This window comes from Achroia grisella, unplaced genomic scaffold (genome assembly GCF_030625045.1).
Source record: "Achroia grisella isolate CSIRO2021 unplaced genomic scaffold, CSIRO_AGI_Agris_v1 utg1245, whole genome shotgun sequence".
Classification (NCBI taxonomy): domain Eukaryota; kingdom Metazoa; phylum Arthropoda; class Insecta; order Lepidoptera; family Pyralidae; genus Achroia; species Achroia grisella.
In genome coordinates, this window is record NW_026712606.1 from 2161139 (window position 1) to 2177526 (window position 16388).

A 16388-nucleotide genomic window follows, 5' to 3' on the forward strand; every position below is an offset into this window, starting at 1 on the left:
TGTTGTATATTGTATCGGCGACGCAGGCAACTGCCAGATTAGCAGCCAGCCGTCAATAAATGAAATGGACGTCTTTCCACATATACTTATCAATCTATCCATCCAATCAACCAATCCATCAATCGTGCATCTTCCTACTACGAAGACGCATTGGTCACCTGTTTTTGTTATAACTGCAAAGAGTTGCTGATTTATGACTCTCATTGATTTTGTCTGCGATGTTGATATCGTACAACTAATGTATTTTTTTTAATAAGTTTTAAATTATCCGAACGACTTGTATACAATGTTATTTCATACTAGCTGACCCGCGCGACTTCGTCTGCATTACACTTACTTAACATTTCTCATTATATGCCTAATTTAAATAATATCGTTTCAAATTATAGCCTATATATGATGAAACTTTACAGTAATATAGATTATTCATCAGAAAGTGTTATTCTGTAAAGTTATATCAAAATCGGTTTAGTAGTTTTTGCGTAAAAGAGAAACCATCAGATGAGGTAAGACCAAGCGCAAACCCATTATTAATATAAAAAAAAATCAAACATCCATCCATACTCACAAACTTTCTCGTTTATAATATTAGTAAGATATTAGGATTAAGATATAGGTATACAGGAGATATTATTAATAATTTTATTTCATATTTATATGTGTAAAGTGCAATAATAGAAAAATCACACACCACGATCATTTGCACATGTACCTATACTTCGAATAAGGGTAAGGTTATTTTTCAGTGCCCGTTATTAGTATAGAGTACTTGTAATAAGAAATATAGGTACTTCTTATAATTAAATATTACATTATTTAAAAATCTATTACCTCGTTTTATTTCATATCGAGCGATTTTTCACAATGACTATAAATATAATAATATATAGAATAATAAGTAATATACATAAATTTATAAATAACCCATTAGTTTGAAAGTGAATGAAAATACATTTTATGATTTTTTATTTTTCTTATTCATTATATTTGCACCGCCTTCAATTTTTAGAACAGAATAGAATATAATTTTATAATTATACAGCTACTGATGGGACTTATAACCAATACCTACTATAATGGCCTCGGTAGAAGACAATTTTTAGTAGATAATGGTACGATCTCTTATGCTATTGCAGACTATTGGCTCACTGGCTATCAATATAGGATAATTTTTTAGCAAAGGGGTCTTTAGGGCCAATTATATTAATATGCATGCAGACCTCCTACTAAAAAGGCTTAGGACGTATGGAAATCACGTTATCATGTGACAGCTGTGATGCCATTCACGGGTTACCATCTCAAGGTAAAACATGTATAATAATATAATATACTATAGCAATATTTATTAACTTTTTTACAATCATTTATAGGTCTTAACATCTGTGCTAGGGAGACGCCAAGTGTGCCAAGAGACAGAGTACCAAGATATTATGCCTCGTATCCTGTCATTTCAACAGAAACACAGCTTAAGCAGCAAGCTGCTTAGCGGCTTATATAAAATAGCAGACCCAATACTTTCCCTTATAGTTAGTATTGTTCTATTGAGTTGAAATAGTCATACTGAGTTTTGTAAATCTCCTATAAATAATAACTCCTATGACAGAGCAATAAAATCATGTCATATGTGTATGTTGGTTTTATAATTCACCCGAATACAAAGACTAATCCATCAGCCGTGCCCTTTTATGTATCTGTAATGACAAATAAGCTGTTTGGCCACCTGATGGAAAGACCGGCACAACATTGCGTGATACCTCTCAGGAGTTGCCATCTGCCTGTCTGCCTATCTGTTTGTTTCTTACTTTTTCGCATCTAAACGTCAGCTGTTTAGATTGATCTTAAAAAAAATTTAATATGAATACAGATTGTATTATTAGGACCAATATAGATTAATAATTACAATATTCCTGGACAATACATAAAACGCCATCTAATCCCAAGTTAAGCAATGCTTTTGTTATGGGTACTATACAACTGATGGAATACTTAGATACATTTTTTTTGTAAATACATACATAATATACATAAAACGATCAGAGAGATACAAACAGTCTTACTAATACAAAAGTTTGTGCCATGCGAAGAATCGAACACAAAACCATCGAAAGTAAAGCGGAATGCTATCACTAAACCAACAAGGCTGTGATTATCTTTTATATAAAAAAGGTAAACGAAGAAATAAAAATAAATGCCCTGTTTATATCATAGCCTTATCTTACCCTTCAAAAGTCAGAACACAACTTATAAAGCAAGCCGCTTAACGGCTGAAACAGATGAGACATTCGTCACCACGCAGATGATTTTATACAAACAAAAATTCGGTAAAATGTTATCTAAAAACTGCTAGCCCGACGATTGGCAACTAAATCTCATTATAGGTCGTATATATTGTACAATGTTGAACAATAAAGTGTGATAAAATAATTTCGCATTGGAAGCTCATTAGGCAAACAGACAGCGTGTATATGCGACGTGTCTGCGGAATCACGCTCGGCGGCCGTGTCCTACGACCTTCGTAGTAACAATATTTGTTTTGTACATCAATCAAAAAGGAGATAAGAGTATTTATTTTGTTATAATATACCTACTCCGGTTCTGCTAATTGTCACAACATCGGTTTTCATCTAAGGTGAGTAGTTTACATTTTATTACCTTCCTGTTCTATATATCTATGTTATACCTGCGTATCTTTTATCCATTACGTTTTAGTCGATTTGTTATAATATAAAAATATGTATACTTACATATATTTATGCTGGTTTTGCATTAGTATATATAATGATTGAGAATAATACCTACACAGTAAACTCATTTTTTTTTAAGATTTAATCGGTATGTCAAGAAGTTATCGCTGGGTATTGCATTGATAAAATAAGTACCTAATGAAGTAGTTACAAATTATTAAAATCTCAATAGAGATTAATAATATGTCGACGTGGAAATGGAAAATAGAATAATTATGTAAAGCCATTGGATTAAAGGGTAAAAAGCTACAAGTGAATATGTAGACTATTTTAACAACGGCTAGAAGTTAGCACTATTTTTTATTGTATCATCCATTTTAATCTGTGAAATTAAATCAATTAAGTATTGTTAGCTCTTATTTTACTTAATGAGTAGCAGACTGTGTGTACATGGAAACGGTACTTAAAGTAGTCATTGTAGTTATTGCAAATTTAATTATTCTAGGAAAAAAAAATGTACATTATGGAAGGCAAACAAAACTTTATAAGCTTCTGTGAGGAATGAGTTCAGATAGGTACCTACTAAGAAATCGCATCGCCGTTATTATCAAATTTTATGGTTGTTAGGGTTTCTTTAACAATTTTTTTAGCACATTGTTGACATTAAGATATACTTCCCAACGGTTATTTTAACCTAATAATGGCTGAAACACCACGAGTGCTACGTGTGCTCTACCGACCCTTAAATACCAAAAACATAAGGGTTTTAAATACCAAAAACATAAGGGTTTTTGGTATTTAAGGGTCGGTATATAAGTATAATATAAGTTTATGACTGCCCGATTAATTGATCGCTTATTCGTATATCACAGCATTATAATTGCTTTTTCGTTTTCCTGAAAATTTGCAGCAGTATGGAATTATTAAATATTCAAAATAACTTTACTCATAGATATGTGATTTACGTTATTGTGATACTTATATACTTAATTTAAGTAGACAAGAACTGATAAGAAACGTTGCTTTAACTCTTTCGAATTAGTTTGAGTTAGAGCAAAATTCCAAAACAGTTTATTTTTTGCTTAATGTATTAGAAAGATTAAAATGGATTATTACTTACGAAACCAATACTTACTACAGAAAACGAACAGGTCAATTTAACTTATTTTGATTTAGGTACAAAAAAAAACGAAATAAGATTATTCGAGACTTAATTTGCATATATAAAGTAGAGTTGTAGAGACTCAATCACCTTCTCCTTAATTTAAAATTAGTCCATATTTTGTACAGAACCTTATTCATGCGGGACTCACCGTTAGTAATTTTTTTCCTTATCAATCTTTTGTCATGTCAGGTAGAAGTGATGTGCCATATTTACAGACGTGCATAGTAAAGATAATTTACAAATATTTACTTTATTACATTTTATTACACCTACATAATCCACCGTACATATGTATCTACAATTAATAACTTCAGGTTTTTTATGTTGGAAGTACTACCGTCAATTTTAGTAAACAATTACACTACAATAAATAATATTTATAAAGAACTTAACTATTGCGCGCGGCTTTACATGCGTAGTACAAAAAATATAAATATTATTTCGTAGCAGACGCTTACCTTATAAAATAGTATTATGTGGCAAATATTAGATTTTTAAATTAGTAGTTTTGGCTGTAAGTTGATGATTATCAGTCCGGACAAACTATTTTATAGATATAGAATACTTAAAAATATGCAAAAGAAAATTGAAATAATTATGATACAATACGATATATTTCAACAAAGTTATGGAGTAAAAAGTCGTGTGCGTGGGTATGTCACAAGGTGTCACAGTATTTTAGCCTCCAAGCAGATTTAGAGGAAATAAGAATTAGAAACATAATATTAGAGTACCTACTGTGCAATGGCAATGATACCAACGTTATGATAACGTCATGTCCACTTGCTATCATCTCGTTTGCAATTCTAATTACATAAAAAAGTATGTTTCTCATTAAACCTGTCCCAAAAGCTTGAAAGTTTCATATATTGTAATTAGATTTACTTGCAACATGTTCTACTTAGTAAGATAAGAGCATCTTGTACTGGATCACTCCTCAAATTGTAGTAACCGATAAATAGTTAGTTGAAAATTGTTCCATTTATTTGAATATCGACATACATATAATACAGACGTCAACAAACTTTTGTAGGGAATGCCCTTAATAAACTCTACATAATGCATTGAATAACATAACAAATATAATACTTAAAAATATATTAAGGTTCCATTAACGGTTGTTGATTTTATTTTAATACTTTATACATATATTATACTATTACTTACACAAGGTTTATAAAAGCGAAATTTGTGCAAAGTAATCATGAAAATTGACTGCTTTCACCTAAGCAAGTGAAATATGGAATATAAAATTTTAACTATTCATACAAAAATCGTCAAAGATTCGTCAAAAAAGTCATGTGAGTATCAATTTATATATCTTAAAAAATATTAAGTTTCAAAAATACTGTCACTGGTTTGTTTGTACCTATGCCCTTTAAAAGCACCCCATATAGGTATTAATAGATTTACATGCATTGAATTTGTGATTATTATTAAGTTTAATTAATTTAGATTAAACGATGCTAAAGAATTCATGACGTCATATCTGAAAAAATAAATCTTGCTTATAAAATATATGATCGATATAGTAATTTATGATAAAACAAAACAATTATGACTTTATTGGTAAGCCAATTGTAGATTATATAGTTCTCACATATAAATGTTTATTTGGGCAATAATATTGAATATGGCGTTACTACCGTCGAATAAAGAATTTTATTTTTTCAATCTCTTCTACATTAAAGATACGATATCTTTTTACCCATAACTGTTCTAATATTGCCCATGATTATAAGTACCAACTGTTAGAAATAGGTATTTAAATATAAAAACTACAACGTTAAAATTGTATATACCTAGGTTATAAAAATAAAATGAGTGTCGTATTTTTTAATTATAATAACTTTGCCTTTATTTTATTCATTTGTATTTGAATGTTTTTATGTAAATTAAAATAAAATTTATTTATTGAAAGAGACATTAGGAATCAATCTAACTTATTCATAACGACATCTAACGTTTAATAAACCTTTTTTTACTATTGAACTCATATGGCTTTTTGTTTCAAGCTATATTCTCAAATTGACAATAGATTCAAATGCCTAAAAATATTTTTATGAGTTTTTAGTATTTACAAAAGAGGATAAGATATAAATATGTGTACATGTAAATTATTATGGTATTTATTAGTGTAATTGCTATACCTACGGTGGTACCTATATGCATAGAATATTTACATGTAACCTTCATCTAAGTATTTATCTAAATAGTTACATTACAAATGTACTTAATCACCACTATGTAAATAATTCATATATAGATACTCGTTCTTAATGGTGTAAATGATTATAGATTATATTCGATTACCTTAAAAGATAGCATTACTATAACGTCTTTTTCTACAATAATGTAATATTATACAAATGATTTTTTTTAAATGATACGCCAAAGAAATCCTTAGAACCTCATGAAAATACGTCCAATGGTTATTGAGATCATTAGGTAAAGATAATGAGGCACCATTGCAGGATATAGTGATAGGAATAGGATGTTCATGAAGTCTAAGTAGAAGTGAAGTTAACCCATCGTATTAAATTCACCCGGAATATACATCAGTAGTTTCAAAGCGGAACCAAGTAGTGGTCAACTTTACCTGATGCAAATTTTGATACTTAATCGTATGACATTTTAATCATATATCAATATGAATTAATTGTCACACAGGACATGTGTATTATAATAATAAAAAATGATTTACTAAATTACTTGAGGGTACAGGGTGTCACCCTGTGACCGATAAAATATTTGATTCCTAGGTTATCATGAGAATACGATACGATAACCTATCCCGAGGCAAGTACGATACCTTGAACCCATTCGTTTGTTTTATTTTTCTTATGTGTATTTTTTTAATAGTCATAATTAGAGATGAAGATTCAACGATGAATAGGCAATAGGTAACAAACAAACTGAATCATATGTGTATAATATTAGTACTTTGTAGAAATAAATTGGCTGCGCACCTGTAAATGGTGCGTGATCCATTTCTGTAATATGTTTAGTTATGTGAGTTATTATACTGTTGTTTTAGTATTAGATATACTAAGACAAATACAAACATTTTTTTATCATCATTGTAATGTTTGTACATATAATTAAACTGAGCCCGTAGCGTGTCACAAAATTGTCTAGTCAGTAGTACTTATAAGTATGTTGTTCCATAATTTTATCAGTGCCATTGGCATCGTTGTTAGAGATTGTAGTGGGCTAATTCGTATTGCCGAATTCTAGTGATTAACATAAACAATAATTTCCAGAACATGGCGAAAACTAAAAAGATTAAATCGAAGGTGAAAATGGATGGAGAGTTTGTGCCCCCTGACGGAGGATGGGGTTGGATGATTGTTGTCGCTGCTGGAATTTCTAACGTAAGTTGAATATTAATTATCTGCTACCTACTAATGAAATTTATGTTTAACTATTTTTAGAAGTAGAATATTTCCAATTCAATTTGATAAATTTTTACGAGATTATTATTAAATCCAATTCTTAGTTATATAAATACAACTAATAACTTCATTTAATAATTGTTACTTGTGATCTAAAAATATTAATGAAAAAAAATGGGCCAATTATTTGAAACATTTTAAGTGAATATTTTTTTTTCACTTTAGAACGTGTCATTCTTATATACTTAGTTAATTTTAATATTGTGGCCACAAAACCTGTTTTATCATTCTGGAGTAATTACAAGCAATCTATGTAACATGTTTAGATATGATATATCTGTATAATACAATCTGCTAGCACACTTACGACTAAGTCTGTAGAGTTTGATTGCACATTATTCCACGGAAATAGATTATTACGATAATAAACAAAAGATATTGTACCTTTCCTGTTTATTTTATGATATTAATGTTTGTATACCGAGTTAGAGATGACCCTGAACAATATTGTATTTACAAATAAAGGTAGACATGTCTGAAAATATATAGCTCTTTCCTATACCTACAGTTAGTTGTAAATGTTTAAAGAAAGCCGCTGTTTGCATCTGTCTATTACTTCGCTTCGACAATACTTTTTAACCACGCAATTGATTTTTAAATGTTTTTCTCTGATTTCCTGTGTAAAATTTCTTCGGAATGGTTAAAACCTATATGTATTATATAATACATGCAAATAGTTATACAATCTCTGTCACATGTAAGTCTACTGTACACATGTGTGAAGCCGAGTTAATAGCTCCTTAAAAAATATACAATGAATAAATAGACTAAATGTTTTATTGCTACAAATATCTCGTTTCTTATTTTAATTGATAATAATCAAATACTCGCTTGCGGTAACGGAATACGCTGATACGGAATAATATGATACAGAGCACGAGTGCGGATAAATGAGGATGAAGACAGATCAGTTAGTCCATTGTAATATATTCACCGTAAATTAACCCTAAGGTAGAGACCGCATGGAGAATAGATTGTTAGTAATAGTATGTAATATTATATTATCTGTGGTAATAGGTAAACATTACCAAGAATCCCTTTTCTCCCGATATCACTTTAGTTGCCTTTCGATAAATGCTAATGAAACTTGATTAGTAGATAAATTATAGGTAGGTATTTAATTTATCTATAGAAATTTGTAATGGACAATGAGGTCAATTGCACTTATTGATAATATACCTGCTTATTCCGATAAGATTTATATCATTTTCTACCGTAACTATGTACACTACTTAGCTGTATTATCGTAAATACTGATGTGAGCCCAAAACAGACTGGTTGCGGGTTATTTTAAGGTCGTAGTGTTATTAAAAAACCAATCCAGCTTCCCATCTGATGGTAAACGGTTACCGAAACCTAAGACGCCTGAAATACCAAAGGGGTCACGTACGCTTTGGCAATCCTTAAAAAACCATAATATATTATATATTTTCGATTCTTTTTTTGGATAGTCACCAGGTAATTTCCAAAATTAACTATTTTTATTGATTTGAAAGTTTGAGTTTAGAAATAAAATTCAGTTAGAGAAGTAGGCACTTGTCTGAAATATTATAACGAACATAGATTCGTTATGATATTGACAAGTCACTATTTTTTATTCTGGTGCACAACATTAAACTGATATTTTATTATAATAATAATTGCAATAGCTGAACAATATTACCAAACCTATCTAGGTCCTGAAATTTTGACATGAGTTATATTTTACGGAACTCTAAAATGACTCTGGGTATTTTTGACAACATAATTATGTATTCCCATGTTAACATTATGACATGTGTCCAGATATAATTACAGTCAACTGCGTTAATAGATTACTGAATGACCTTGGGTGCGACAAGTTTGGTATGATACTCATTAAGTCAGTATTATTCAGTACTGATATCATATTATAAGCTTTAGTTTCAATAGGAATTAAAAAAAAAAGACAAAAAGTTAATAATATAATACCTTAAATAATTTAATATTTACCTACCCAAAGTATTTTTAGTATGATGTATTAATTGACGAATGAAATCACGTTTAGTGTAATCTATTTGATCAATCGTGGTTGTTTATTCTATGATTTATTAGCAAACAGTCATTTATATAGGTGGTTTTTGTATAATATCAAAATGGAGAGTTGGAGCGAAAACACCGATTTTATACCAATTAGGAGAATACTTTCAATGCTAGATAATAGGATACAGCATAAACTTACGTGTTAAACTAGGCTTCATTTGTAACCACATCATGCTGTGTAATATGTATGTCATGAATTTGTTTAAAAACAAAGTCTACGTAATACCTACTTAATACATATTATTTGTTAGGTAGATAATAACATTTTGCCAAAAAAAAACTAAATATATATTTCTGAGAACTTGAGGTAAAGGAAATGTTTAGTTTGTTGTTATATGTTGGTTTTCAGCTGTCAGCACTGCCCATCCTCCAGCAGTTTGGCCTACTCTTCAGGGATAAGTTTACGCGACTAGGCATCACCAGTTCAGAGACCACAACAATTATCAACATGAACTCCGCGCTGACCTCTTGCGTCGGTGCGTGACGCGCCTCGCATGGTAACTCTCTAATACCATACTGGCCCATTCAATGAATAAGGCAGCACAACATTATGAAAGAAAAACTTAATTAATAGGACAGATAAAAAATATAAGATATATATGCTATCTTCTGCAATCACTTCATTAAATGAGTTACTAATGTTTAATGTTAATTTCACGCTTATTAAGAGATTACAACTATTGAGCAGTAGGTATTTCACTTTCATTCAGAAACAATATGAACGAAATCTTTAATTTAATATTCTTTACTGAAAATCGGTTACATTTTTGTAAAACACACTGATATAACGCATAATACTTTATGTGGAAGGTTTTAAATAAAAAAATCATTTTACATATTCTAATGAAATGATATTTGTTATCAACATTGCCAGAATCTTGATTGTTTTATTTTACAGGTCTCGCAAATGGTCCAATGTTCAAAACATTCACCTATAGAAAGGTTTCTGTAGCGGGAGCAATAATTGTGTTCATATCACTCATGTTAACAACATTTTCCTATAATTTTATTACGTATCTCATATCTTTCTCGATATTATACGGTAAGCTAAACAAATCCTATGATTACTTGTACCTTAACGTTACGATGATGATGTTAACATATAGTAAAATATATATATTTATATACAATTTCAGGTGCTGGATATGGAATCAGTAGTTCAGCTAATGCACTTGCATTAAATACCTATTGGAAAAATAGAAGAAGATTGGCAACTAGTTTATCATGGACTACAACTGGCCTTGGCCCTATGTTATGGCCACATATAATAACAGCTTTATTTGCTTTGTTTGGAGAAACAGGCACAATTCTTATTTTAGGTGGTATATCATTGCATGCCGTAGCATGTGCACTATTGTTGCAGCCAGTCGAATGGCATTCTGCAAAACCTAAGGAAGAAGAAACGCAGTTTCTGTCTAACTTAGGCGAAGAAAAAGTACAGAAAAATGATAAAACAGATTTAGATGGTAAAAAAATACAAGAAAGTGGTTATTTTAGTTCTAAGATAAAAAATTTAAGTGCATTTTCAAGTCAATATCTTTACAATGAGGACGATCCAGTTACTCCTGGTTATGAAATAATAGACCCTGGAATACCAATGATGGTACGTGCAAATGACGGGTATTATAGTCAAAGACAATCTAGAAGCAGACTTGCCTCTAGAGATGGTTCCACAAAGAATTCTCGTATGAATTCAAAAAAACCTTCCATGACAAATCTAGCCGAAAATCGATCTCGTAAATCGTCAACATTATACTTAAATGAATCAAAAAAAAATTCATCAGCAAATCTCGGAGCTCTTGCATATGAACGCGATAAGCAGCCAAATAAAGTGAAACGCAAGACCTCTATAACGTTAGATACACAGATTCCAGAATCAGAAATAGAAGATTGCCCAACATTAAAAGCGCCCCAAGATTTAAAAGCAGATGAAAAGGCCGCTGTTGAGAAAATCGATCCAGGTCAAGCAAAAGATATAGCAGATAGAGCAGAAAAGCATTTAGTGAGAAATAAAAGTATTAAATCTTTTAAAGTAGATATGCAGTATGAAGAAAAGTATTCGAGAGACAATCATAGTAACATATCATTTAGAAATCAAGATGAAAATGATGAGAAAAAGTATTTAAAAGATAACCATAGCAATCAGTCATATCGAACCAGACACAGAAAGAAATCAAACAATTTTAATTATGAAAGTGAGGTTTTGAAACAGGCATCGATGAAATTAGAGCAATATTTAAAAGATAATGAACATAAAAATAATGTGGATGAAATGAATTTGCTTTTAAATAATCACTGCGATGACGTAGACAATGATGTCTTTGAAGAAAAAGATGAGGCTACTGATGAACGGGAAATGACATTATGTGAGAAAATATATGTATTTTTCGACTTGGATCTACTAAAAGATTTTACATTTATTAATCTAATGTTGGGAATAACATTAGCTAATTTTAACGAATTGAATTTTTCCATATTGACACCATTTATTCTTGGTGACTATGGGCTCTCAAAATCTGAAGTAGCTTTCTTTATGTCACTGCTTGCTGGAGTCGATCTTTGTGTTAGATTTTGTATACCATTTGTTGCTGGTAAAATAGGATGGGATAACAACTTCTTTTTTCTTTTTGGAGTTATGTCTATGGCCATGGGAAGAGTAGGTAAATATTTTGTACATCACATTTTTTTTTTTATTTATTTAAATCATGCCATCGGCTATCACCACCACTGATGAATCAAATGTTACAGTTAATACGACGGTAATATCATTATTACATGGTATAAAACAAAGTCGCTGTCGCTGTCTGTCCCTATGTATGTTTAAATCTTTAAAACTACGCAACGGATTTTTAATAAACAGAGTGATTCAAGTGGTTGGTTTATATGTATAATACAAGTACACCGGTGCGAAGCCGGGGTGGGTAGCTTGTAATAGATAATAATGAAATATTGTGAAAAAATAGTGTATAGTAAAGTGATATTTTAATTCTCGTATATTAAACGTTACAGATTAATATTATTTTACTAATAGCATGACATGCTTGGCTTTAATACATTTCATACAACTCTACAGCTGTAGAGTTATAGGAAATGTATTAAGGTAATATACTTAATAATTTGTCTATCTAGACAATATTATTAAATACCTTTATCTCTTATTTTATTAGTTTTAGCCTACTCTCAGACCTACAGTATCGTACTGCTCGTTGCAGTTATGATTGGATTTGGTAAAGGATTGAGAACAGTGTTCATGGCTCTAGTTATACCAACTCATGTGCCTCTTCATAAGCTACCAGGAGCGACTGGCATCCAGCTATTGACTGCTGGAGTCGTATATCTTTCGTTGGGGCCAGTTGTAGGTAAGTATTGTGAAATATGTTTGAGTTTATTTTTTTCTGAGGTATCTGTATTAAGGGGGTCTTCCTATGTGATGGGTTGAAAAAATCGATTTTTTTTTTTTTCATAAATTGCTCCCTTAACATGTCTAGAATACGGTAGTAAAGCGATTTTAGAAAATTCGAAGTCGTTTTAAAGATACAGCAGGTAAAAGAAAGAGCGGTTCGGAGCGGTGAGTTGGCAGTTAGAGACCGGGCCTATTGTGTACCGTCGGCTTTATACCTGGCCTCCCTTTTATTAATATATTTGTTTATACAAGTTTAGACACGTTTCTACAGACTTAAACAGAAATTTCTATTGTTATAATATTTTACCGAAGTTATTTTAGTCTTGGTTGAACTTCGAAGAGAGCAACAGCTACAAATTATTTTTTTTTCATAATGAGTGGACGGAAAGGAAGTACGAGTGGAAATGTTCATCCTGGTCGTAGTAAAAAAAGAAAGTTTAGTGGAAACCCTCAGCATCAATTTTGTCCAGAAGGCGAAGACAGTTGGTGTAAATGGCGTAAGGCTGAAGCTAATAATGAACTGGACCAATTTCATCACGATAAACCACCTCTAATTCCGCAAGTCCAAGAAGCTATCAAACCGGTTTTCGAAGATTTATCGAAAGACGAATTATTAATTCGTTGTTTAGGAGCAGAGACACAAAACAATAACGAATCTTTGAATTCTTTGATTTGGACTTTCGCTCCTAAACATCTTCATTCTGGTCCCAAAGTTGTTGAAATTGCTAGCTACTTAGCAGTTATTATCTTTAATGAAGGTTTTCAAGGTATTTTAAAAGTTATGTCGATTATGGGATGCCCTGTTGGTCGTGAAGCCCAAGCGTATGTTGAGAAACGGGATGAAAAGCGAATCTTACGCTCTGAGCGGCGCGTAAGTGATGTCGTTAAACAAGCCAGGATTGACTCAAGAGCTGAACAATCTGCTTTAAAAGAGTTTCACGAGGAAGAGGAAGGAATACTCTATGGACCAGGCATCGCCGATTGAGAGTAAGTTGATATTTTAATAGTTTTTAACGGACTTGAAACTTTAAACGCGTTTTTCTCAAAACTGTGATTTTCAAACTTTCCTCCATTGTATCTCAGAAACGGCTGGACCGAATTACTTGAAATTTACAGGGCACACTCAATATATGTAAACGCATGGAATGAACTATTATCAATCGAAAATTTTCAAAACTTCGATTTTTTTATAGCAAAAAACAAAAAAAAAAACGCCTAATTTGCAACTTTTATTTCAAATGTCTATCAAAAATCCAATTTTTTTTATATTCATTTGATTATAGGTCATTCCGTGCTTTTAAGCCTACAAATTAAAACGCCGTTTTTTTTTTTTTTTCAGATAAGGCGATCAGCCGGAATCGTGGAGGAAGTGGGAGCTCTTTTTTTCGAGGCGGGGGTGTTCAGAGCGCTGTAACTCTAGTTTGACTGAATATTTTTAGCTGAAATTTTATATTTATACTGTCCAAATATGTGTTAATAAATGATAAAAAACTTGAAGCTCTAAATATTTACTGGTCGTAAAAAAAAATCCTAAAATATCCCTAAAAAACAGGCCGTCACATAGGAAGACCCCTTAAATGGTACAATGTTGTTTTTTTTATAACAAATACGACATACAATTATGTATTACAGACAGTAATGCATCTAATCGTATTATCGTTTCTGAATGTTTATATGTCATATAGCATATTATTAGGTTACGTACACACTTTGTTGCACTATTATGTCTGACTAGATTTTGTATACTTGAAAAAGAAAAGACACGATTTTAAAACAATAATTGTTACATTTTTTTATTATTAATTTTTAGGCTGGATCAAAGACAACGCGTCCACAGCTGTGACACTGCATTGCCTGAATATATTCACGTGGTTAACCGCTTTATCCTGGGGTTTAGAAAAATACTTCAGGACCAGAAAACAGAAAAAGAAGGATAATCAACAAGAATTAACAAAAGCTTAAATAAATTCAATATAAATACACTAACTGGTACTTGTGTACACTAACTAGAACTTGTTTAGAAATTGTTTTCTATTATCAATAATAAATTGGCAGCGAATAGCTTTAGTTACCGCAGTTCATAGACTGATAGTCATCACGTCTGTTTTTCAATCCCTACGCAGCCACAAATTCATAAAAAAAGATTATTATACGTACATGAGCAATAGTAGAAATTAATGGTGACTGAATAATCACGAATAAACACGAAAATATTCTATAAATAATCGTGTAGGTACCTACTTACATACATAAAGAAAATACAATTAGAAGATATGCTCTTTTAAAAGACAGTTAAAAATCGCCGTCGATAGTCATTATAATAATAAAAAAGTATGAGCAAAAACTCTGAATAAATCAGGATGAATATAATTAAGAACTTTAAGAAGAAATTTAAACTACATATTTGTATTGTAATCATAATGGTCATTTATAATGAGCTTCGCTCATTGTACCGGCGGTGTCTGTCATGACAATATGTATCTAGTCTATATTATTCAGTATACTTACTACAATAATTAATCAGATTCACAAACAAAATCTGAATTGACAAAGATACTTCGCAATATGTAGGTACCAATAATAAAATGTAGTCACAGTTAAACGTTTAATTTAAACAAGAGCCTAATTTAATAGTAACGCTACGTGAAAGGTGTAATTGTATCTAAGAGTATCTGCATTTTTGCATTTCAATTTAGTATGCTAAATGCTGTAATGTAATAAAATTAAACATACATAACAAATACAAATAACATTTATTTCTTCCGCTCTTATTATCCTATTCCTCATACAAAATTATTAAGTCAATAAATCTCTAAGAAAAAACACCAAAACCATACTTCAGAATACAACATGGCACAAATAATTTGCGTTCCCATGGAATTTTATTAATTTCCCATTTTATTATAATGCAAAACCTAACAATATTAGTATTCCTAGTAGAATTGTATATTATAGCAGGTATTGTATTTAGATGTTAGTTATAGCAGAGCTACCTATCTACCATGCCCGCATTGTGAACCCTGAAGAAACGATTTCGATAAAAAACCTACTGATAGTAGGAGTAAAAATTTCAAAATTAAGAATGAGCTTAATGTTGTCACAACTTTTTTCATTAATCATTAATTTATCCTTCAATACAAAAATCTAGAATCTGTGTTTTGTAACAGATTCTATATTGGGAGGTTTCTACGTTTAAATTACAAGAGCAAAGAATATACTACTCAAGAGTACAAGAGTGATGATACAAATACAGATATTTTTACTTGATTGTGTATACAGATAGGGGTAAATATGTTATTCATACCACTTGACCTGCCTGGTATAAATATTAAAATATACAAAAGTGATTACTACTTAATAATTGATAGAAACCTTAAGATATTTTATAAAATGGAAAACTTTCAAAGACCTATCTTGTAATCTCTAAATCATTATTTGTGTATGTAATAAAAATGAGTACCTTAATTAAATACACTTCTTGATTGCACGACCAACATGTAAACCAATATACATACATTCTCTGGTAGATATAACGCTTATTTTGATGTGATTATGAATATTCAACATTTTTAGATTTGGCAACCCTGCTACTAAATCAAAGAAACTCGAAGGAATCTGTG

At 30.8% G+C, this 16388-nt stretch overlaps 1 protein-coding gene across 1 annotated transcript; it reads left to right on the forward strand.

Annotated features, from left to right (window-relative positions):
- The first annotated feature begins 2464 nt into the window (after positions 1–2464).
- LOC131854801 (uncharacterized) lies at positions 2465–14752 on the forward strand. The gene is made up of 7 exons (XM_059205963.1): positions 2465–2629; positions 7113–7223; positions 9715–9841; positions 10264–10407; positions 10502–12025; positions 12533–12724; positions 14579–14752. Exons 2-7 carry the CDS (start codon positions 7116–7118, stop codon positions 14728–14730), a joined length of 2247 nt encoding a protein of 748 aa, XP_059061946.1. The 5' UTR covers positions 2465–2629; positions 7113–7115; the 3' UTR covers positions 14731–14752.
- Positions 14753–16388: the final 1636 nt, after the last annotated feature.

What these genes read in the sequence shown, in the direction of transcription:
- LOC131854801 (XM_059205963.1), top strand. Translation starts at nt 7,116, where the DNA reads ATGGCGAAAACTAAAAAGATTAAATCGAAGGTGAAAATGGATGGAGAG. An exon ending in CGCGCTGACCTCTTGCGTCG is followed by an intron (nt 9,842 to 10,263) that starts GTGCGTGACGCG and finishes TTTATTTTACAG; the next exon opens with GTCTCGCAAATGGTCCAATG. An exon ending in TTCGTTGGGGCCAGTTGTAG is followed by an intron (nt 12,725 to 14,578) that starts GTAAGTATTGTG and finishes ATTAATTTTTAG; the next exon opens with GCTGGATCAAAGACAACGCG.